At 40.3% G+C, this 24,209-nt stretch overlaps 1 protein-coding gene across 1 annotated transcript in view; it reads left to right on the forward strand.

The window, feature by feature from the left end:
• The window catches only part of LOC311057743 (ephrin type-B receptor 4a-like), a 101,714-nt gene extending 80,825 nt beyond the window's left edge, over positions 1–20,889 (forward strand). The window contains exons 15-19 of the mRNA XM_084074789.1: positions 6,837–7,052; positions 8,743–8,892; positions 11,386–11,579; positions 15,762–15,920; positions 17,509–20,889. Of these exons, the coding sequence (XP_083930915.1) occupies positions 6,837–7,052; positions 8,743–8,892; positions 11,386–11,579; positions 15,762–15,920; positions 17,509–17,623 (834 nt within the window). The 3' untranslated portion in view covers positions 17,624–20,889. The remainder of the gene's footprint in view (positions 1–6,836; positions 7,053–8,742; positions 8,893–11,385; positions 11,580–15,761; positions 15,921–17,508) is intronic.
• Positions 20,890–24,209: the final 3,320 nt, after the last annotated feature.

Consider the following 24,209-nt stretch of genomic DNA (forward strand, 5'->3'; position numbering starts at 1 on the left):
TACAATTATTTGAAAATTGTAGTTACTTTGCAGATATAAATTATTACATTATAAAACATACATTAACCACTTTAGCCCTATTTTATAAATTGGCTATTTTCAAACATTTTAGTACTTTTACTTTTGATACTTTAATTACATTTTGATACCAATACTTTCGTACTTTTACTCAAGTCAATTTTGAATTCCGGACTTTTACTTGTAACAGAGTACTTCTACATTGCAGTATTGATACTTTTACTTAAGTAAAACATTTGAGTACTTTGTCCACCACTGACTGAGAGCAACAGGGCATTTTCTGGAACCTAGAACAAGTCCACCATCCCTTTTCCCCATATTAAACCAGCTCTGATTATATGGTCATATAAACCCATACGGGTCGTGGTGCTTCCAGCCTTTTTCATGCATTTTTTTTCTTCTGCAAAACCGTATTATTTTATTCATTTTTTCGGCCCGATTCTTAGTGCATATTCATCTGTGCTGTGGAGTGAGTTTTCCATTATAATAGTTATTCTGCCGTCATAATTATATCGTCGGGTGGAAATCTCATATGTCCAAAAACGGTGACTTTTCAGGAATCAAATTCAAAAGTAGCAGATCTGCAAGCTCGAAACGCGCCGCGAAGCGACGCGTTTTGAGCTTGTAGATCTGCTACTTTAAATGCTTTTGTGTGATGCTGTAGTATGATCAAGACAAGTAGGGCGTTAATTTACGAAAACAAAAAATCAGAATACATTTAGAATATGGAGATAAGAGGTCTCTGCACGACAGCAACAATATTCATCCATGCTATCGAGTGAGTTTTGTCATTTTTCAGATTCTGCCAGTTATTCTGCCAATAATTATATGATGAGCGGGTCATAAACTACATGGGGGCTCAATGTGGTCAGCATTATGCCTGAGGGGTCCCTCTAGGGGGTCCCTTGAGGCTACTGTAACAGCTTTCCAGCATTCTAACAACAGCAGCAGTTCTGCTTTGAATTTATTCTAGATATTAAAACCTAGATTACATGGGACCCATTTCTTTTTGTACATTAATTCCTTAACCATGATCTAATTTTGGATTAACAATCCCCCCTCTATTATTTTTTTATCTTTGTACTTATTTTATGCTACTCTGTTATCACCATTATTACAACAACAAAAAAAGTTCACTAATTTATTCTACTTCCCTCTGGGCATGGGTGGATAACTCATTATTTATTTTGGTGTATATAGAGCACCGAAGTCTGACGTAATTTACACATCCTACCTGGTTTGCGGTTTTCCACCCCCGTTCTGAATCCCCAAAGACGTGTTTAATATTGCGTCAAATAAGAACTGTGTTGCAAAAATAAACAAATAATCCCGGCGGTTTGACTCTTATGGATATGAAGCATCAACTGACGGTGAGAAAACGCTAACGTTACTTCCACCTAATTAGTTAATTTTTTGCCAGAAACAGACTGTATCAAATATAAGTGACTGACTATCATAAACGATACAGAACCTCCTCCCTGACAATATCGCCGAGACAGTTTGTTTATTTTTGGACCACAATTTTTATATGAGACGATTCTAAGATGACCCAATGTTATTCTCCATAGAGAAATTACTTTACCAACCTGGGGATGAACGAGTGACGTCAGGACGTCAGGTCTCTTTTTTGTTATGCTTTGTTTTGTTTTGTTTCTCCTTGTTGTTTGTGGTCTTGTATTTTAAAATGGAAAAAAGCAACAACACCATTGTACAAAATTAACCAAAATTAACCTAATTAAAGTAAGGTCCCTGTTTGCGCCCCCAGTAGCACGCACATAAATCGGCACCCCTGCATTGGAGCGTTATTATTCATTAACCTTATTTCTGGAAGAACAGGACACAGACGATGTCGTTATTGACTATTAGAAAAATATAAATTTCTAAACATCCACAGGTTGACATACTAGACACAGCTAAACGTTCTGGAAACACTTTTATTTCATATTTACTTTATTTTTATCCACAGACATTCTAGCCGAGGATATCGCTCTCTTGGAATGTCTTTAGACATGCAAGATGTTCTTCCTCTCCGGTGTGTGTGTGTGAGGTCTTTATTTAATCTCTCTCTCGCCCTACAGCAGCTGTAAGGGAGAGAGTAGAGCAGCTTTTAACTGGAGCGTATAACTGTCTGCTCTCTCCTCAAGAGCCTTCTTCTTCCACAGCCTTTATTAGAGCTTCATTGATCCTCCTTCAGCCACGCAGTTGTTACTCTGTTAACCCGTTCACACCGGGAACGCACGTTATTTTATACTTTGGCTATTCAAAAATAGCAGATCTACAAGCTCATAGCGCGGCACCGAGTGCCGCGCTACGAGCTTGTAGATCTGCTATTTTAGAAAAATTGTGAAATTTTGTGCAAATCTTTGAATATATATGTTTTTAAAGTGAACATGTTTAACTCAATTCTTTGCTTCTGGGGGGTCCCTGGAACAATACATTTTCAGATGGGGGTCCGTGGCCAAATACATATTATTTTGGGGGTCCTTGACATGAAAAAGTTTGAGCACCACTGATATAGCAACATACGTTTTTTTCAGAAAACTGTTAGGATTTTTAAAGACATTTCGTAGAATCGTATAACCTCAGGTCTTAATGGGTTAAAAGTCCTCCTGTGAACTCTGAAAAACTGAGTTTTTACAATAACTTGTAACTGTTTCAGTTCACTGTGTTTTGGACCACAATGGAGACAAGCCCCTTGAAGGCTTTTTTGTGTTTGTGTCCTTTTTTGACTACTACCTGTACCGTTACAAATCTAAAAAATAAGTATAAAGTATAAAGTATAGAGTACAGAAGTCCTGGCGTCACTCGTCCATCCCCTGGTTCGTAAAGTAATTTCTCTATGGAGAATAACATTGGGTCATCTTAGAATCGTCTCATATAAGAATTGTGGTCCAAAAATAAACAAACTGTCTCGGCGATATTATCAGGGTGGAGGCTCTTTATCGTTTATGATAGTCAGTCACTCATATTTGATACAGTCTGTTTCTGGCGAAAATTTAACTAATTTGTCGGAAGTAACATTATCGTTTTCTCACCGTCAGTTGTTGGTTCACATCCATAAGAGTCAACGCGCCGTGATTATTTGTTTATTTTTGGAACACAGTTCTTATTTGACACGAACACGTCTATGGGGATTCAGAATGGGGGGGGAAAAACGCGACCCAGGTAGGATGTATAAATTACGTCAGACTTCGGTGCTTTATTCAATCAATCAATCAATCTATCAATCAAAGAATCAAAGTCATGGCTCATAAGGTCTGATCCTGTCCTTTGCCACTTCTATTTTTTACGACCAGCAATCCAGACTCTTTCCACAGATACTCATCAGCCTCTCTCTCTGTGTGGCTTTTTAAAATCAAATTAAAATTAATTTAATTTGTTCTTCACCGCTGGGGTCTGGACAGTCTGATGGCTGATGAGGAACTGGCTCCTGTGTGTTTATATTGCTGTTTCAACACAGAGGAATATCATTTAACGACCGTACCTTTGTTTTTACTACAATCCCTATAGGAACCTGTCAGAACCTTCACATTTAGTCGTTGTCGGGCAGAAACCTCATATCTCCATATTTTAACACATTGGCTGCCAATTATTTCAGATTTTTTGCAGTAGACTGCCAGAGATTTTTCAATGAAAAAACTAAAGTACTCAGGAGCCGAGATACAGAATTTTTTAGTTTTAAGTTAACAAGGAAGTGGATGGGAGTCTAAATCTTCGAAAAATCATATCTCCTTGGTCTTTGGGTCAAATTATTTATTTTTTTCAATAAAACTCAGATCTGCGTCTTTGGCAGCCAATGCGTTCTATTCAATAGAACGCAGATCTGCGTTTTTGCAGCCAATGTATTTAAACTTGTTGTGTTTTTTCATAAATTAATGACCTACTTGCTCATACTACAGCGTCACTCAAAAAGTACTACATTTGCTGTTTTTCAGTGGTGTAAAGTAACTAGTACATGTACTCAAGTACTGTACTTAAGTACAATTTTGAGGTATTTTTTACTTTACTGGAGTATTTCCAATACTCCACTACATCTTGGATCCAAATATTGTACTTTTACTCCACAGCCCTATACACATTTTGTCCATTTGAAAATAGCCGATCTACAAGCTCACAATGCGTCGCATCGCGACGCATTGTGAGCTTGTAGATCTGCTATTTTCAGAAGATTTTTTATACATTTGAAAACTTGAAATGTTTTAAGTACATTGTGTACATTAACTTTAAGTACATGTTGATACCAATACTTGTGTACTTTTACTCAAGTCAATTTTGAATTCCTGACTTTTACTTGTAACAGATTATTTCTACATTGCAGTATTGATACTTTTACTTAAGTCAAACATTTGAGTACTTTTTCCACCACTGCTGTTTTTGAATTTGAGTTCTGAAAAGTTTTTGGACATATGAGGTTTTTGTGATACGATGGTTGGAAAATAGGTCAAGATACTTCCAGTGTTACTCCCCCGGCACCCCAGATCCTGCATGGGTAATGCTATGTGAATAAGTCTGCTGCTACAGCGATGAGTGAGGTCACAGACGGGGCTATTGTCACTCCTGACTCACTCCTATAATATAGGAGTGAGTGCTAGTCATAGTATGGCTACTGGCTTCCTGTTTTTAGTGTAAAGACTGGGAAAGCATGTGTCATTTTAGATTTTAACCACTTTAACCATTATTTTATACTTTGGCTATTTTTTGAAAAAACACGAATAAAGTGAACATTTGTAACTCAAATCTTTGCTTCTGGGGATTATACAGATGTCTTCTAAACCCTAAGAGTTTTTTTTAAAAGCTTATGTTTCTATAATCAGTGGTTCTCAAACTCTTTCATGTCAAGGACCTCCAAAATGATATGTATTTGGCCGCGGCCCCCCATCTCAAAATATGTTGTTCCAGGGACCTCCTTGAAGCAAAGATTTGAGTTAAAAATGTTAGCTTAAAAAATATATATACATTCAAAGATTTGCACAAATGTTCACAATTTAAAGAAAATAGCAGATCTACAAGCTCATAGCGTTAAAACGCACCCATTCGTCGTAGTTTCAACAAGTCTAGACACCCTCTGTTACACACTCAATTCCTTGTTACTTGATTGGCACACAATAATGAATACACAATGAAAGCATTGTCATGGTCCATAGCGTTCGATATAGCATTCTTTATTGGTGATAATGTGTTGCTTAAACTCAGATTTTATTCGCTTCACGCATTGTGAAATATTAGCAAAATTCCAATAGAAGACAATTAATGCTAATGTACTGTAGAATTAATCATCAGAGATGTTCATTCTTATCACATCCTGCAGAGCAGAGGTCACAGCTACCCTCATTACCCTTGTGCTGTCGTCTTTTACATCTTAACTATCCTAGTTTCCCCTAGTCATCCTTTACACTTTAACTGTCCTAGTTTCCCCTAGTCATCCTTTGCATCACTCTCGTTAACTATCCTAGTTCCCCTAGTCGTCCTTATTACTACGTCACTCTCTTTAACTATCCTAGTTTCCCCTAGTCATCATTATTACTACATCACTCTCTTTAACCATCCTAGTTTCCCCTAGTCATCATTATTACTACATCACTCTCTTTAACCATCCTAGTTTCCCCTAGTCATCCTTATTACTACATCACTCTCTTTAACCATCCTAGTTTCCCCTAGTCATCCTTATTACTACATCACTCTCTTTAACCATCCTAGTTTCCCCTAGTCATCCTTATTATTACATCACTCTCTTTAACTATCCTAGTTTCCCTTTGTCATCCTTATTACTAACTGTATCAGTCTCTTTAACTATCCATAGTTTCCCCTAGTCATCCTTATTACTACATCACTCTCTTTAACTATCCTAGTTTCCCCTAGTCATCCTTATTACTAACTACATCACTCTCTTTAACGATCCTAGTTTCCCTTTGTCATCCTTATTACTACATCACTCTCTTTAACTATCCTAGTTTCTCCTAGTCATCCTTATTACTAACTACATCACTCTCTGTAACGATCCTAGTTTCCCCTAGTCATCCTTATTACTACATCACTCTCTTTAACTATCATAGTTTCTCCTAGTCATCCTTATTACTACATCACTCTCTTTAACTATCATAGTTTCTCCTAGTCATCCTTATTACTAACTACATCACTCTCTTTAACTATCCTAGTTTCCTTTTGTCATCCTTATTACTAACTACATCACTCTCTTTAACTATTCAAAGCTTTGTGACGCTCCATACTCTACTATAAAATCTTACAAAACATTATTCTCCTTTTATCTGTTTTCTCGACCTCACTCAGATAAATGTTTTCTCTTTGTGTTTGCGCACGCATACTATACGTGACACTCTCTCTCTCTCTCTCTCTCTCTCTCTCTCTCTCTCTCTCTCTCTCTCTCTCTCTCACTCTCTGTGTGATTTGTTTTCTCATTTAATTCTCCCTGGCTCTGCCCTCTCTATTCTCCACGGCCCATTCTCTCGTTCTCCCCGAAACCTGTTGTATGGGTGTGAAGGCACACACACAAACACACACACACACACACACACACACACACACACACACACACACACACACACACACACACACACACACACACACACACACACACACACACACACACACACACACACACACACACACACACACACACACACACACACTTACCTGGACGCGGAGCAGCTGCTCATTACTATTCATCTCACAGACAGAACACCAACAACAACCCACATATACAAATCCATACAAAGAACACGTTTTTATTATTTTCACACCGAGACCGTCTCTAACTGAAGGGTTTTGTTGTTTTCTCTCTCTCTCTCTGTCTTCCACAGCTCAACGACAGTCAGTTCACCCCCATCCAGCTGGTGGGCATGTTGCGTGGCATCGCCTCGGGCATGAAGTACCTGTCAGAGATGAGCTACGTCCACAGGGACCTGGCCGCCCGCAACATCCTCATCAACAGCAACCTGGTGTGCAAGGTGTCCGACTTCGGCCTGTCGCGGTTCCTCCAGGAGAACTCCTCCGACCCCACCTACACCAGCTCTCTGGTAAGACACGAAACCCCTTATCTCCACCTACACCAGCTCTCTGGTAAGAACACAAAACCCCTTATCTCCACCTACACCAGCTCTCTGGTAAGACACGAAACCCCTTATCTCCACCTACACCAGCTCTCTGGTAAGAACACAAAACCCCTTATCTCCACCTACACCAGCTCTCTGGTAAGACACTGAAAACCCCTTATCTCCACTTACACCAGCTCTCTGGTAAGACACTGAAAACCCCTTATCTCCACTTACACCAGCTCTCTGGTAAGACACTGAAAACCCCTTATCTCCACCTACACCAGCTCTCTGGTAAGACACGAAACCCCTTATATCCACCTACACCAGCTCTCTGGTAAGACACAAAACCTCTTATCTCCACCTACACCAGCTCTCTGGTAAGACACAAAACCTCTTATCTCCACCTACACCAGCTCTCTGGTAAGAAACGAGACAGAGAGGACTGATTTAGTTTTGCTGTTGTCGGGCAGAAACCTTTTATCTCCATAATTCTAGATCAGTGGTTCTCAAAGATTTTCGTGCCAAGGACCCCCAAATTGATATGTACTGTATGTGGCCGCGGACCCCCACCTGAAAATGTGTTGTGCCAGGGGCCACCCAGAAGCAAAGATTTGTGTTAAAAATGTTCGCCTTTTAAAAAAAACATTCAAAGATTTGAATACATTTTCAAAAATAGCAGATGTACAAGCTCATAGCCAAAGTATAAAATATGGATAAAGGAGTTAAAATGATTGTGACGCTTTATTTGAGTAATTTAGCTGGTATTTTAATAAAAGAAGAAGATCCGCGAGCTCGAAACGTGGCACAAAGAATCCTGAAAAGTTACTGTTTTTGGACATTATGAGGTTTCCACCCGACAGAGACCATTTGTGACTTTGGATTTGCGACCCAGAAAAAAAACAATCTCTAAGCTCTATAGACCAGTATTGTTTGTTTGTTTGTTTGTTTATTAAGGATCCCCATTAGTCTGCACCTTAGTGGAGACTATTCTTCCTGGGGTCCAGGCAAAATCATCACAATACAAATCATAAAATGCAGTACAACATAATCAATGTTAGTGAACACAAACACAAACTTAGAGAACAGCATTTATATTAAGAATACAAATTTTAATTAAAAACAACGAAACAGGTTTGTCTGTCCGAAAATATCAAAAATAATAACCTAATCTAATTTCCTTTCTTATTATTGCTTCCTTAAGTTTATTTTTTAAACCAAATGTATTTCTTGTTAGAGTCAAATATTGGGGGAGCACATTCCAGTATGCCATGGCTCTGTACATTACTGTTTTCTTAAGTGCATTGATTCTGGGCAGAGATAAAGTAAAGTGACCACTTTAATGCCCGTCTAGTATTATAACCATGTCTTTCATTTGCAGGTAATAGCTGTAAAAACAAACTAAAGGTTTTCAGTGAGGAATACACATTCTCTAAAAACAGAATAAGGCTGCATGGCAGTCAGTACATGTCAAAAAACACAAAAAATCGTGAAAGTCATCTTTGGCAGACTTTGGGAAGAGAACCCAGAGAACCGCTGGGTCTAGTGCAAGTCAGGTCTGATATTTTAACCAATCCAAAACGTCCTGTATTTTGTAGGGAATATGGCAGCATCTCTGTGTGGTTTTTAATCGTTTCCCTCATGTTGTACCTCTCTTTTTTCCTCGTCCATCCAGGGAGGTAAGATCCCCATCCGCTGGACGGCGCCGGAGGCCATCGCCTTCAGGAAGTTTACGTCTGCGTCGGACGCGTGGAGCTACGGCATCGTGATGTGGGAGGTCATGTCGTTCGGCGAGCGGCCGTACTGGGACATGAGCAACCAGGATGTGAGTTTATATATATATATATATACACGTCTTGTCCAGTGGTGGAAGGAGTACTCAGATATTTTTACTTAAGTAAAAGTACCAATACCACAATATTAAAAAATACTCTGTTACAAGTAAAAAGGCCTGTGTTCAAAAATGTTACTTGAGTAAAAGTACGAAAGTATTGGCATCAAAATGTACTTAGAGTACCAAAGGTAAGAGTACTAAAATGCTTGAAAATAGCAGATCTACAAGCTCACAACGCGTCGCGATGCGACGCGTTGTGAGCTTGTAGATCGGCTATTTTCAAATAGCCTAGGTATAAAATAGGGCTAAAGTGGTTACTGTATGTTTTATAATGTAATAATGTATATCTGCAAAGTAACTAGTAACTTAAGTTTTCAAATAATAATAGTGGAGTAAAAAGGACAATATTTGCCTCTGTTGTGAACAAAAACACAAACTTAGAGAACAGCATTTATATTAACAATAAAGAAAATAATTCAAAACAAAACAAAACAGGTTTGTCTGTCCGAAAATACCAAAAATAATAACCTAATCTGATCTAATTTCCTTTCTGATTATTGCTTCCTTAAGTTTCTTTTTGAAACCAAATGTATTTCTTGTTAGTACAGTCTGCGTTTGTTTGGGAGCTCTTTTTGTTAAAGGTCAGCCTTCATGTGCTGAGCCGCCCCGTGTTCTGGTACGTTCTTGCAGGCGGAATGCAAATGTACTCGAATATCTCAGAAGAACCAAGCGGTTACACGACCCGCACCGTGTACCTTCCTGACAGATGGAAATTGAGCAATACGTGTTTGTTTTTTTTGTTTTTTTTCCCTGAGCACTTTCTCTCAGGGGAAAGTGAGCTAAATATCATGATTCATGAGTCATCATTCAGCCAGCATGCATTGGTTATGTACAGAAAATGTAACAAGCTATATACACTTTAAGTATATTATTGCTTGCCGTATTATCTAAATGTGACATTTTAATGTTTCAACGCCGTTACTGTGTCAAAGTTTTATGAAATTGAGGAAGAAATTATATGGCTGCTTACATCTAACCTTTATATTTTACCATCACTTATAATACTTCTACAAGTATAACTTATAACAGGGGTCTTCAACAGGGGGTCCGGGACCCCTAGGGGGTCCTCTGAGCTACTATAGGGGGTCCGCCAAATCTTTGTGTGATAGGATTTCGTTTTTTTACATTAACCACTTGAACCTTAGAATTCCTTTTCTGAGGCGAACATTAGCCGAAAATAGCAGATCTACAAGCTCTCAACGCCTCGCGCTGCGAGGCGTTGAGAGCTTGTAGATCGGCTATTTTTTGCAAAGAGGCTATGGGTGTAGAGGGAAAAAATAGCAGGCTAAGTAAAAAAAAAACTTTAATCTGAAACACGATTTTATACAATATAGAGTAGGGGGTCCCTGCTTCACCTCTCTCTCAGCTAGGGGGTCCTTGGCCTGAAAACGTTGAAGACCCCTGACTTATAATACTCCTAAATGTCTCCACTAGGCCTAATAGTTATTGTTTTGGTACAGCCTGTCTTGTCATGGTTCAGTTTGTGCTTCAGGCGGCTACAGTATAACTATGATCTCTGCCCTGTGCTCCAGGCAGAACTACCGTACCACTGACATGAGTGTTAATGTACTTCTGACCATCGTATCATGTAACATAAAGCATTAATCATCACCACCTGGAATATTGTGATCGACCTCTATGTGCCTTATCGATTGCTGATAGATCCAGAAATTCCACAACAAAATCCTAGGAAAAACTCTTTGCTAGACATCTATCTTCAGTTTGTTTTGTTTGAATACTTTATTAGTCAGAATTGTAAACAGCATGTTGTACAGTAAGACAGGGGTCTTCAACCTTTTCAGGCCAAGGACCCCCTAGCTGAGAGAGAGATGAAGCAGGGACCCCCTCTATATTGTATAACATTGTGTTTCAGATTAACCTTTTTATTTTACTTGGTCTGCTCTTTTTTCCCTCTACACCTATACCTCTTAGCCAAAAATAGCCGATCTACAAGCTCACAACGCCTCGCAGCGCGAGGCGTTGTATGTTTGGCTAAAGTTCTCCTCAGAATAGGGATGCTATCAAGTGGTTAATGCGAAAAAAGAAATCATATCACACAAACATTTGGCGGACCCCCTGTAGTAACTCTGAGGACCCCCTAGGAGTCCCGGACCCCCTGATGAAGACCCCTGCAGTAAGACATTATGTCTAAAAGGAGAACTAAAAAAAGAATGGCTAAAAAAGTTGTGGTCCTATGTATTCAATTCATCAACATAGCATAATATAACAAACTAACACAATAATACATGTCATCAACAAATATAAGGAAAAGGAAAAACGGTGGCAGTGAATTTACATTGACCTCCCCTTGTGGTCTCCTGATAGATGGTTTTTCAGGCCAGTTTTGAAGATAGATGGATGTGCATGTGGTTTGTACTTTGGTGACTTTCAACTAATCATTTTGTGACCTTTGGGACGGGTCAGGTGATCAACGCCATCGAGCAGGACTACCGGCTGCCCCCTCCTCCAGACTGCCCCACCCACCTGCACCAGCTGATGCTGGACTGCTGGCAGAAGGAGCGCTCGGCGCGCCCGCGCTTCGCCGACATCGTCAGCGCCCTGGACAAGCTGATCCGAAACCCCGCCTCCCTGAAGATAGTGGCCCAGGAAGGAGCAGGGTGAGTGTGTGTGTGTGTGAGCCTGTCTCTTTAAGAAAACGTGAGAGATATTATCGTCGAGCAGAATTCTGTTATCTCCATATTCTAACGTTTTGTGTTTTTCTTCGTAAATTAATGCCCCTACTTGATCACACTACATCGTCACACAACTTGTAGATCTGCAATTGTTGCCATTTTTTTAATTTAAAGACCCATTAAGACCTGGAACGCATCTGTGTTACTTTAGATTTATTTGGCTATTCAAAAATAGCAGATATACAAGCTCATAGCGCGGCACCGAGTGCCGCGCTATGAGCTTGTAGATATGCTATTTTTGAAAAATCTTGAAAAAAAGATTTTTATAGATTTTTTTTCAAAAAACTGTTAGGATTTAGAAAACATTTTTAAGAATCGCCTCAGGTCTTAACACATTGATTGCCTAAATCAAGTTAACTCGTTTTTAGTTTTTCATCACTTGATTGCCAAGAACGAGTTAACTCATTTTTTAAATTTGACCCAAAGACCAAGGAGATATGATTTTTCGAAGATCTAGACTCCTATCCACTTCCTTGTTAACTTAAAACTTTAAAATTCTGTATCTCGGCTCCTGAGTACTTTTTTTTTTTCATTGAAAAATCTCTGGCAAGAATAATAATAGGCAGTGAAAATAATTCAGGCAGTGAATGTGTTAATGGGTTAAATCCTGAAAAGTAACTGTTTCGGACGTTTCCCCCCGACAGAGACGATATATACACCTTTATTTAACCAGTAAAAATATTGGGACGTAAGGTCTCGTTTACAAGAATGAACGGGCCAAGAGGTGGACAATAAGTTACACAAAATCCCCAAAACATAAGCGGACGTTACAATAAAAATCACACCCAAAATCCTAAATGACTGACAGACTACCGATGATTACTCACATTATGTAAAATAAAAAAAGAAGAAATTAAAACAGAGGCTACACACGGGTCCATTGTGTTCCATTCGTACACTCTCAGAGTTATACGCATAACATCAAACCGGACGTCCTTGGAAATAAAAAGGTTGAGCAGCACTCCAGTAGAACTGCAATGATACAAATGCAAATTAGACCGCATTATGCAAATGTGTGTCATTAGTTGTCATTTTATGTTGCAGAGTATATATAGAATAATAGGAATAAGAACAAGCTCATTTATCCCATTTGGACCTGAAGCCGATTCTGCAAATGACTCCTATAAATCCTAACAGTTTTCTGAAAAACGTACGTTTCTATATCAGTGGTGCTCAAACTTTCTCATGTCAAGGACCCCCAAAATGATATGTATTTTGCCGCTGACCCCCCATCTCAAAATGTTTTGTTCCAGGGACCCCCCCAGAAGCAAGGATTTGAGTTAAAAATGTTCGCTTTAAAAGAATATAAATATATTAATTTGCACACATTTTCTCGATTTAAAAAAAAGATAGCAGATCTACAAGCTCATAGCGCGGCACTCGGTGCCGCGCTATGAGCTTGTAGATCTGCTATTTTTGAATAGCCAAAGTGTAAAATAATGCATTTTTTTTTAGCTCAAATCAAAAAGTGACACAGCTGCGTCCCAGGTCTTAATGGGTTATAGGCACAAAAGCGTGATTTATATACTGCGTGGTACGTTTGGTGTCGTGTACGTGGTGACAGAAAGACAAAATGTCATGGCGGTGCAATGACAGTCTTAACTTTTTAGCCGCATGCCTTGTTGAACTTCTGTACTTTCCCCGCTGCGTTCCCCGGGAGTAGTTTTGTGGAAAAGGCCAACACCCTAACCACTAAATATTGAAGTGTCTCCACTAGGACCTGTGTGGAAAAAAGGCTAACCCTTAAACCGCTAAATATGACAGTATCTCCGCTGCGCTAGAGTGATAATTTATAGAGGAGTCGTGTCGAGAAGGCTAACCCTTTGTGTGGAAAAGGCTATAACGCCAGTGGTGTAAAGTAACTAAGTACATGTACTCAAGCACTGTTCTTGAGTACAATGTTGTGCTATTTTTTACTTTACTTTAGTATTTCCAATTTTCAATACTTCTTCTCCACTACGTCTCAGAGGCAAATATTGTACTTTAACTCCACTACAATTATTTGAAAACTTTAGTGACTAGTTAGTTTGTTTGATCGTTAATTACAAAACACACTATCCACTTCAAACGTATATATATATTTCGGCCATTTGAAAATAGCAGATCTACAAGCTCACAATGTGTCGCGATGCGATGCATTGTGAGCTTGTAGATCGGCTAGTTTCAAAACATTTTAAAAACATTTTTGAACATTGTGAAATGGGACATTCTGCATAATGAGTACTTTTACTTTTCGCAATAGCAATACTTAGCAATACTTTTGTATTTAACTACATTTTTTTATTCTGGACATTTACTCGTAACAGAGTATTTCTACATTGCAGTATTGATACTTTTACTTAAGTAAAAACATTGAGTATGTGGCTAACGCTTAAACCACTAAATATTGAAGTATCTCCACTACCCCTGGAGTGATAATTTATCCGGACAGCTCGGTGGAGCGGACGTGACGGTGAGTGAAAAACGTCCCTCCAAGGCCCTTCCGCGTTGTCAATCAATGGGCGTCCATTAGCCCTCCTGTTGACCGGGCTCTCTTGTCCCCCTAACCGCTCACCGACCCCCCTGTGGTGAGGTGACAGGACCCTCACCGGGCCGGTTTCCCCTCCACCTGCTGACCGCTCACTTCCACTATAGCAGCATGAAGACATTCCCTTGTTTTTAAGAATGTCAATCATTCACATGCACACACACATGCACGCACGCATGCACGCACACACACACACAGCGTCTTACCTTCCTCTCCCTGTACAACAGGAAGGTCACTGCGGGGGGGGGCAGGGTGAGGTATGTTTTCGGTGACGTTGCGTTTTCTCTTGCCTAGGGGCTGCAATTAGTCGATTATTGCGTTAATGATGATCCTATCGATTGCTTTTGTGATTGAGAGAATAATCGAGAAGTAGGGTTTTTCTTTTTAGGGTAAGAGTACAGTGTTCAGTGTTTATTTTTTATTGCGTTTTAGTCAGTCTTTTGAATAAAATTCTGTTATATTTTAGTCACCTGAAATGTTTACTTTTAGTCTAGTTTTAGTCGACTGAATATCATAAGATTTTAGTCGACTAAATCTACAGTTGATTTAGTCCAGGCCGTGATTACATTTAGCGGGGCGTGATGACATAGAAATGATTTTCACTTAGCTGCATCCTGAAAATAGACGATCTACAAGCTCACAACGTGTCGCGCTGCGACACGTTGTGAGCTTGTAGATCAGCTATTTTCGGTCCGTGACACCGGCGCGCACCCATGATGACTTGTCTTAGTTCTTACTGGATCTCTTCTCCACTAGTCCCTCACTAACATCTAGTTTTTATTTGTTGACGAAATTGTGAATATATTTAGTCTTAGTTTTAGTCATCATAGCTTAGTTTATATTTTGTTTTTATCTAGTTTTCATCGGCGAAAAAAGGTAGTCGACCAACATTTTTCGTCATAGTTTTAGTCAAATCAAATCAAATCAAATCAAAGTTTATTTATATAGCACATTTCACATGACAGAATCAAACAAAGTGCTGTACAAGTAAAAACATACAACAAAGAGCAAACAATGCAATGTAAACAGACGTAGCATACAAAAATTAAGTGCAAATAAAAACAAAACCAACATTAGCACCAGTCAATGGAGAGACAGGGTTACATCAGCTATCACTGAAGGCCAGGGAGAAAAAAATGAGTCTTTAGTAGAGATTTAAAGGTAGCTAGCGACTGGGCCGCTTTGATGTGTAAGGGCAAAATATTCCAGAACCTGGGGGAAGCCACTGCAAAGGCCCGATCACTCCTGTTTTTTTTCGTGGGTGTTGCCGGCACCTCCAGCAGCAGTTCGACGAAATCAACACTGGTGCTGTGACAAATAGCCCTGACTCATCCCCAGCATAAAGACATTCCCCGGGTTTTAACCCTGTCAATCATTCACACTTGGCGTCCAACCTCTCCTTGTACACAGGAATGTCCACTGGCCGGGGGGGTTGTGTCTGTGAATGACACCCTGTGTGTCTGAATGACACCCTGTGTGTCTGAATGACACCCTGTGTGTCTGAATGACACCCTGTATGTCAGTGTGTGTAGTGTGTATGTTTTTGGTGACATTGCGTTTTCTCTGTCCCCTTCCTCCAGGCCCTCCTACCCCCTGCTGGACCAGCGCGTTCCCCTGTCTCTCTCCACATGCTCCTCCCTGGGGGAGTGGCTTAGGGCCATCAAGATGGAGCGCTATGAGGAGAACTTCCTCCAGGCGGGCTTCACCTCCGTGGAGCAGTTGGCCCAGCTGACCACCGAGTACGTTGGTTCATATCCTTACTTAACCCATTGAGACCTGAAGCCGAACAGTTTTCTGAAAAACGTATGTTTCTATATCAGTGGTGCTCAATCTTTTTCATGTCAAGGACCCCCAAAATTATATGTATTTGGCCGCGGACCCCCATCAAAATATTTTGTTCCAGGGACCCCCAGAAGCAAAGATTTGAGTTAAAAATGTTCGCTTTAAAAATATATATATTCAAAGATTTGCACACATTTTCACGTTTTCTCAAAAATAGCAGATCTACAAGCTCGTAGCGCGGCACTCGGTGCCGCGCTATGAGCTTGTAGATCTGCTATTTTTGAATAGCCCAAAGTGTAAAATAATGCTTTTTAGCTCAAGTCTAAAAATGACACAGTTCCAGGTCTTAATGGGTTAACCACTTCTCACACTGCAACAGTACAAAGTGCTCATTGGTAACCTGTTAAAACCGGAAACGCATCTGTAACCACTTTAACCATTATGTTATACTTTGGGCTATTTAAGAATAGCAGATATACAAGCTCATAGCGTAGATCTGCAATTTTTGAAAAATCGTGAAAATGTGTGCAAATCATTGAATATATATATATTTTTTAAAGTGAAAATAAAAAATGTAACTCAAATCTTTGCTTCTGGGGGGTCCCTAGAACAACATATGTAACAAATACATTTTTACAATTTTTACAAATAAAATTGTGGGGGTCCTTGACATGAAAAGGTTTGAGAACCACTGACATACAAACATAGGTTTGAAAAAGAAAATCTGTTAGGATTTAGAAGACATTTCTAAATCCTAACAACCGACATATAATCGGCTTCAGGTCTTAATAAGTTAATTAAACAGTGTTTATTTAACACTACGATCCACTGTAAGCTACTTGTTTGAATGAATGAAAACGGTATTTTAACCAATCTGTATTATCGAATATTTTATTATAATTTGCTTATGAGATGCGAGACTGCGGTCGCCGGTCTAGCCAACTCCAACTACTGAACAGTGTTGATTTGGACAGCAAATTTTGATTTAGTTAAGTTTTAGTCATAGTCTTTTGAATAAAATACCATTTAGTTTTAGTCATATTTTAGTCATCTGAAATGTTGTACTGTTAGTCTAGTTTTAGTCGACTAAATATCATAAGATAATAGTGGACTAAATCTACAGTTGATTCAGTCGACTAAAATACATTTTTGGAGGCTGTGATGCCATCGAAATGGATGATTTTCACTTAGCTGCTTAGCGTCGCAGTGAGCTTGTACTGTAGATCTGCGATTTTTCCGTCTGTGACGCCAGCACACATCCATGATGACTTGTCTTAGTTCTATTGGATCTCTTCTCCACTAGCCCCTCCCAAACATTTTAGTCTAGTTTTTATTTGTTGACGAAATTGACAGTATATTTAGTCTCAGTTTTAGTCATCATAGCTTAGTTTATATTTCGTTTTCGTAAGTGATAAAAGGTAGTCGACAGACATTTTTCGTCATAGTTTTAGTCGACGAAATCAACACTGCCTTCCTGTTGTGCATTTCACTATTGTCTAATAGTTTTTGGTACGTCCTCTCTCTCTCTCTCTCTCTCTCTCTCAGGGACCTGTTGCACGTTGGCATCACCCTGGCCGGTCACCAGAGGAAGATCCTGACCAGCGCCCACAGTCTGACCACAGGCAGCAGAGGTGCCAACAGCACCACCATGCCCTTCTAAAAAAACACACACACACAACCAACCTCCAGGCTGGTACAACACCTGGCGCTGACCCTCTTCCTCCTCCTTCCAGAGAACAAACAACAAACAAACTCGTTCAAACAGGGCAGAGCCACGGACCGCAGGCTACTGCACCAACAGTACACCCAACGCACAAAATGCAACAGGCACCCATGACCCACTTTTTAAAATATGCATGGATGGACGGTGTGGGGTGTATGGGGGGGGGTGTAGGGGGGGTTGGCAGAGTTCCTGACCGAGAAGCAATCCGGAACATCCAGTTTTCGCTGTTTTTTATTTAGGCGACCTTCCCAGCACAAGATGGGGATGTTTAATCCCCTTGCTCTTTTTTTATTGTTATTATTATTATTATTATTACAGACTGCTACTAGTCTCCTTGTTTGGGGAGACTAACACAGCGACGGTGCTTGCTGTTTTGCTCAGATTGAACTGTTTTCCACGGACCTCCAATGAACCTTCCTAACCCCCCCAGAGGAGGGGGGAGGGCTGATCGATATACCGCTGCCAACAGCTTCTGTAACGTTAGAAGCCGCGATGAAGAAATAGGGGAGTTTGGGGGGTGATTGACCGGTAATATGAGGACGCTTTCACCTTCGCCCAAAAAGGAGACACAAATCATCTTATGTTTCTGCCATGACGATGATGGAACAGAGTTTACCGATACAGAGTAGGATATCTGTATTCGTCTTGTGCTACTTCTGGAAAAAGGACCTTTTGTAGGAAAAAAACCTGTCTGGGCTAGGAATTTGAGAAAAGGGGTTGACAAGGGTGTCACCGATATATTTAGGAATAGTTCCAGTTCCAATTGCTTCTTATAATCCAGCCTGATGCCCCGGTATTTGCTAACTGCAAAGAAGTACCACAATGATCAACAGCTTTGTCAGCTTCGTAAAGAGATATGAAGCTTAGCGTCCAAGCTGTCGGCCTTCGGCCTCGCAAAGAGGCAGAGGGTCAAGTTTTTTTTGCACAAGAAACTCCGAATCAAATGAAACGCAGGACGATAGATAGCAACACTTTATGATGTGACACATAACAGGACAATGACAAGACGTGTTACTGTCATAACGTCGAGACAAGCCATTTTTGTTGGGATGGAGTTTGTCGGTGTGAGACGGGCGGGCATGTGACGGCGCCGTATCCTCCCGGGGGAGGGGCTTTTGTCACGTTTGCCGGTCACCCCAGACGGTGTGATTGTCCTACTGTACAATCAATCAATCGAAACGTGACGCCAATCAGAAGATTGAATGTAAAAATGTGCGTTTTCTCCGATATTTGTGTTATCCCGTTCCAAACCCCCCTCTCTCTCTCTCTCTCTCTCTCTCTTCAACAACACTGATCAAAGGTTCAAGGTTTTACTTTATTCCGTCTGCCTTGAGACAAATCCGTCTCTCCGAGACGGATTTGTCTTAAGGCAGACGGAATAAAGTATCGTGAAGATCAGACTCTTGTTTTGCTGAGGACTGTGTCATTCATCGCGTTCACCTTAGGTGTCTTCTTGTGATCGAAATCCATTTTGGATTAACATTTTTTTTGCCATTCCATTCTAAGGACGAATAACAAAAATCAAGAACTTTCTACTTGGAATTGATTCCCTCCTTCCTTCCTTCCCTTCGGATTCAAACTTTTACCTCTTCTTTAACTCAGGTGTGATGGTGGCCATAAATCACAGACATTTTTAAGCGAGGGAGCCGTCTTGACTCATTCCCGTTCATTCTCCCGCATCTATCCCCCTGGGATTGGTTTAGTTTGGCTCCAGGCAGGCAGGCAAGTGCCCCCCCCCCCCTTGCTGGGAGGGAGGGAGGGAGGGAGAGAGGACCACCTGAGACATATCAGCACTTTTTTTGTTTTTGTAGTTTTCATGAAGCCTGGGGATTGTAGTCCACGGTGACTCGTTTTGCTGCCTGCGTTCCCTCTCAGACGAGGACGAGGAGGGTGTGACAGCTGTTCGTTCCCACGATGCCTGTCGTTTCCCCCCCCGCCGGCGGAAGAAAAAAAACAGCTCGTTCCCAGAACACTGAGCGAGCGAGCGAGCGAGCGAGTGGACACACCAGAGACCAGAGAACACTGTTCAGTTATTTTTCTTTTGTTTTTTGTTTTGTTTTTTGGTCTTCACAAAACATCTGGTCTCGTTGTATGTTATTATGTTAATATTTTGACTGAACCTGTTTATTTTTTTAAATCTGTTTCTTAGTCCTTTTTCGTAGTCTTAATGTTTGAGTGCCATTCAGTCATACTCGTGGACTTAACGTAAAAATGCCTGTTTTATAAAAGTATAAAAGCCGTCATGGCTTGTTCAGTTGAATCTCTTAAAGAAAACAAAAAAGAAAGAAAAAATAAGTACCTTTTTAAAAGAGGTGACTAGCCATTTTTGGGGTCCGTTATTTGTCTTTGATCAGGCCTTTTGTCAAACTGTCAGAGAAATGTGTTTGCATTTGTCCTCTGCCTAATGCTTATTTACGTCTTTGCATTGTTTTAACATCATATCAACCCAAAACAGCAGCGATGACTCGTTAACATCTATGCCGAAAATAGCAGACCTATAAGCTTGTGAGCTTGTAGATCGGCTATTTTTCTGCCAGAGACACCGGCGTACGACTTTTAAGTATAAAGGTGTGCGTGTGGAAGGCGAATTTCTCCTCTTGTTCTGACAAAGTGCCTGTTGAAGATAAACGGCAGACTAAAAACACAAATTCAAAAAGAGCAACGCATTTCTTTTTGACATGCTAACCTGCGCACATCTTTTGACAGGATAATAATGTTGTTTTTTCTGTTGTTTTTTTTACTCTGTGGATCCTAAATGTCATTTTCTGAGCTTGGACCGGTTTCAGTATCTCAAAGTGTTTGTTCCATTATAATGTTCTGTAAAAAAAAAATGACAATGTTACATTATTGCTGACTCATCACTGCCATAAACGTTAGTAGTTATATCCGAAAATGTTAATCGTTGGAACAGAAATTAAATTCACCCCCCATTCTACTAGAAGCTTCCATTCCGGGTTGCACTTAAAGCGTTCACTGTTGCGTCATAATTAGGGATGCACCTATACTTTTTTTACCCCTTTTTTCTCCCCCAATTGTCGTATCCCACTGACTCACCTGCCAGTGAGGAGCCCCCACCGGGAAGACGTGGAGCTTTCGTCCCTTCGTCCTACCCCTCCGACCCAACGCTCCCCGCCCCCAGCCTGTAGGAATACATGCAATAAAAGGCTGTGCCACCAGGGTTGCCAGTTCTGCTTATTATAATTTCCCCGCAATATTGTATTTGAAAATAGCCGATCTACAAGCTCACAACGCGTCACGACGCGACGCGTCGTGAGCTTGTAGATCTGCTATTTTCAAATAGCTGATGTATATGTTAAAAGTGCTCGTGTGTAGCCCATAGTCGCATCTTTTGGGCTGGTTTTCCTAGACCTGGTTGCTTGTTTCTCTCCCAGAATCTGGCAACACTGTGTGCCACCCGAGCACCGATATTTAAAGGTGAATTTCGCCCCCCAACGTTATTCCTACGTTTATTATGACGTTATGACATCCTATAGGACGAGTGGTACAGTACAGAAATTCCATAACTCCATAACAGATCCGCTACAGTTAAAAACCCCCGACCGTAAAAAAAAAAAAAAAATGTTTTCAAGAATTTTCAAAAATAGCAGATCTACAAGCTCATAGCGCGGCACTCGGTGCCGCGCTATGAGCTTGTAGATCTGCTATTTTTGAATATCCAAAGAAATCTAAAGTGACACAGATGCGTTCCAGGTCTTAATGGGTTAACTGTGGCGGATCTGTTATGGAGTTACGGAATTTCTGTACTGTACCACTCACCAATCATAACGTCATGATAAAGGTAAGAATAACGTCGGGCGAGATACTCCTTTAAGTTGACATTGACCGATTAACATCGCTATATCGGCTGTCGGACAAAATTGTCATTTTAAACATCGGGCCACAATTTCCGTATCGTTGCATCCCTAGTCATAGTGCAACCTCAGGTGAACGATGGCCCCGCCTCCTCCTTAAGACACTGTATTAGGCACAATATGGAAGATTTTCACAAAGTAATTATTAATAATAGTTTTGAGAGATTTATGTTTCTTGTTTTTTTTTGTGTTTTTTTTTTACACCAGAAAATGTATGGCAGAGTTTAAAAAAAAAAAAAGTTACAGGAAGCCATTGAGAGAAAGAGAAAAAAAAGCAAAAAGACCCTGTATCATATGTTTAAAGTGGTATATTAAAAAATAAAACCACCGGTTTTGTCCTCTCAAGAAAAAGAAAAAAAAGATAATACAATAAAAATACGCTCTTCATATTGAAGGTATTTTTGGTAAGTAGTTTTTGAACAAAGGAATTAGATATTAAAAAAAGTATGTTTTTTTGATGACCATTTGTGTGTGTTAGGCTAATCTGTATGCAGTATTCATAATAAAGATACCGCTGTTTATCACATAAGACTGATGGCTCATTAGCATGCATTTCAAACCTACTCTTCAGTTCTGTGTTTAATCCCCCGTTTCTACTCGCCAGCCTTCTCCACGTCATCATCAGGGGGTTGCCAGATCTGCTTATTATAATGTCCCCGCAAGATCTGCTATTTTCAAATAGCTGATGTACATGTTAAAGTACTCATGTGGCCCATTGTCGCTTCTTTTGGGCTGGTTTTCCGAGACCTGGTTGCTTGTTTCTCTCACAGAATCTGGCAAAACTGGTCATCATCGCTGTCGTCGGGCAGAAACCTTGTATCTCCGATATTTCAAATTGTTCGGTTTTCTCGTAAATTAATGCCCTACTTAGTGATACTAGTGTCCAGTGTTGATTTTGACAGCAAATTTTGATTCCGTTTTAGTCAAAGTCTTTTGAATAAAATTCCATTTAGTTTTAGTCATATTTTAGTCATCTGAAATGTTTTAGTTTTTGTCTAGCTTTAGTCGACTAAATATCATAAGAATTTAGTCGACTAAAATGTATTTTGGCGGTGTCTTGATGGTGTCATAATGGCTGATTTTACACTTGGTTGCATGCTGAAAATAGCAGATCTACAAGCTCTACGAGCTTGTAGATCTGCTATTTTCAGAGTGCAATAACCGAACGCGACCAAACATAAGATTACTTGTCTTTTAGTTCTACTGGATCTCTTCTCCACTAAGTCCCTCACTAACATTTTAGTCTAGCAGTGAAAAAAGGTAGTCGACGAACATTTTTCGTCATAGTTTTAGTCGACGAAATCAACACTGCTTAGTGTCACACAAAAGTAGCAGAAATAGTAGCCGATTTACAATCTCAAAACGCGTCACGATGTGTCGCGTTTTGAGCTTGTAGATCTGCTACTTTTGATTCTTTTGAACTTGAATCCTGAAAAGTAACAGTTTTGTTCACATTTCGAGACGATATTTAATTGAGCGCTATACAAAACTCCACCAATACACATGTCCACACTGCCCAAATCCTGAGCGCCGGTTTAACTCTTGAGAGTGTTAAAAACGGACCCTGTTTTACATACATAAGAGTTGAATTAACATGTACATGTGTGTACCTGCTGTCACGCAGACAACGTGGTTGCGTTGGGGCCCATGACGTTAGGGGCCCATCCCCACCCAGAAAAAAAAAGATCATGTATAAAAAAAAGAATTATGAATTAAAAAATAAACCTGGGTGGGCCCTTAACATTGTAATTGTTAAGTAGTTGTTACAAACCCGTTGTTTATGTACCCGAAATCCGTCACAAACCCGCGAAAAAAGTATCAGAAACCAAACCACTATAGTAACCGCAAAATGTTCGTGCATGCGCATTCATGAGGGCCCGCTGTGACCACCTCGCGTCGGGGCCTACTGTTGCCTCGTTACGCGACTGGAGAGAAAGAATGTATGTTAATGTTAGTCTACACAACAACGACAACAACAACATATATCTTACAAAATGCCCCGAGTTTAAATCCACACAGTCCACCACATACCAGGATCATAGACGGATGCAAATATGATCTATCTGTGTCATACCCTCTCTCACTCACTCACGCACGCGCACACACACACACACACACACACACACACACACACACACACACACACACACACACACACACACACACACACACACATAGCTGTGATCAGTGTTGATGATTGCAAACTGATTGTGATCAATTGTCTGCCGGACGAAGATCCGGTCAGCAAACAGAAACGGAAACGATGCGTTCATGTATGTACATTGGTTTCAACACATACCGGATCCAGTAGGCGGGGCTCCAGACCGGACGTGAATACGGATTTAAATAGGACGCAGGCGCACAATGGCCGGTTCAATAAGGAAGCAGTAATGGGGGTGTTCTTAGATATAGAGAAAGCATATGATTCTATGTGGAGAGAGGGGGTACTTATTAAACTCCACGAGGCAGGCATTAAGGGCCGGATGTTTTATTGGATAAAGGACTTCCTTAACAATAGGTCTATACAAGTGAGAGTTGGAGGAGAGGTGTCAGAAACTGTTGACATTGAAAATGGGGCGCCCCAGGGCTCAGTCATTAGCCCAGTCTTGTTCAATGTCATGATAAATGATATATTTAAAGGAGTGGACAAT

The sequence above is a fragment of the Gymnoscopelus microlampas genome, assembly GCF_963454915.1.
Source record: "Gymnoscopelus microlampas genome assembly, chromosome: 12".
In the NCBI taxonomy this organism is placed as follows: domain Eukaryota; kingdom Metazoa; phylum Chordata; class Actinopteri; order Myctophiformes; family Myctophidae; genus Gymnoscopelus; species Gymnoscopelus microlampas.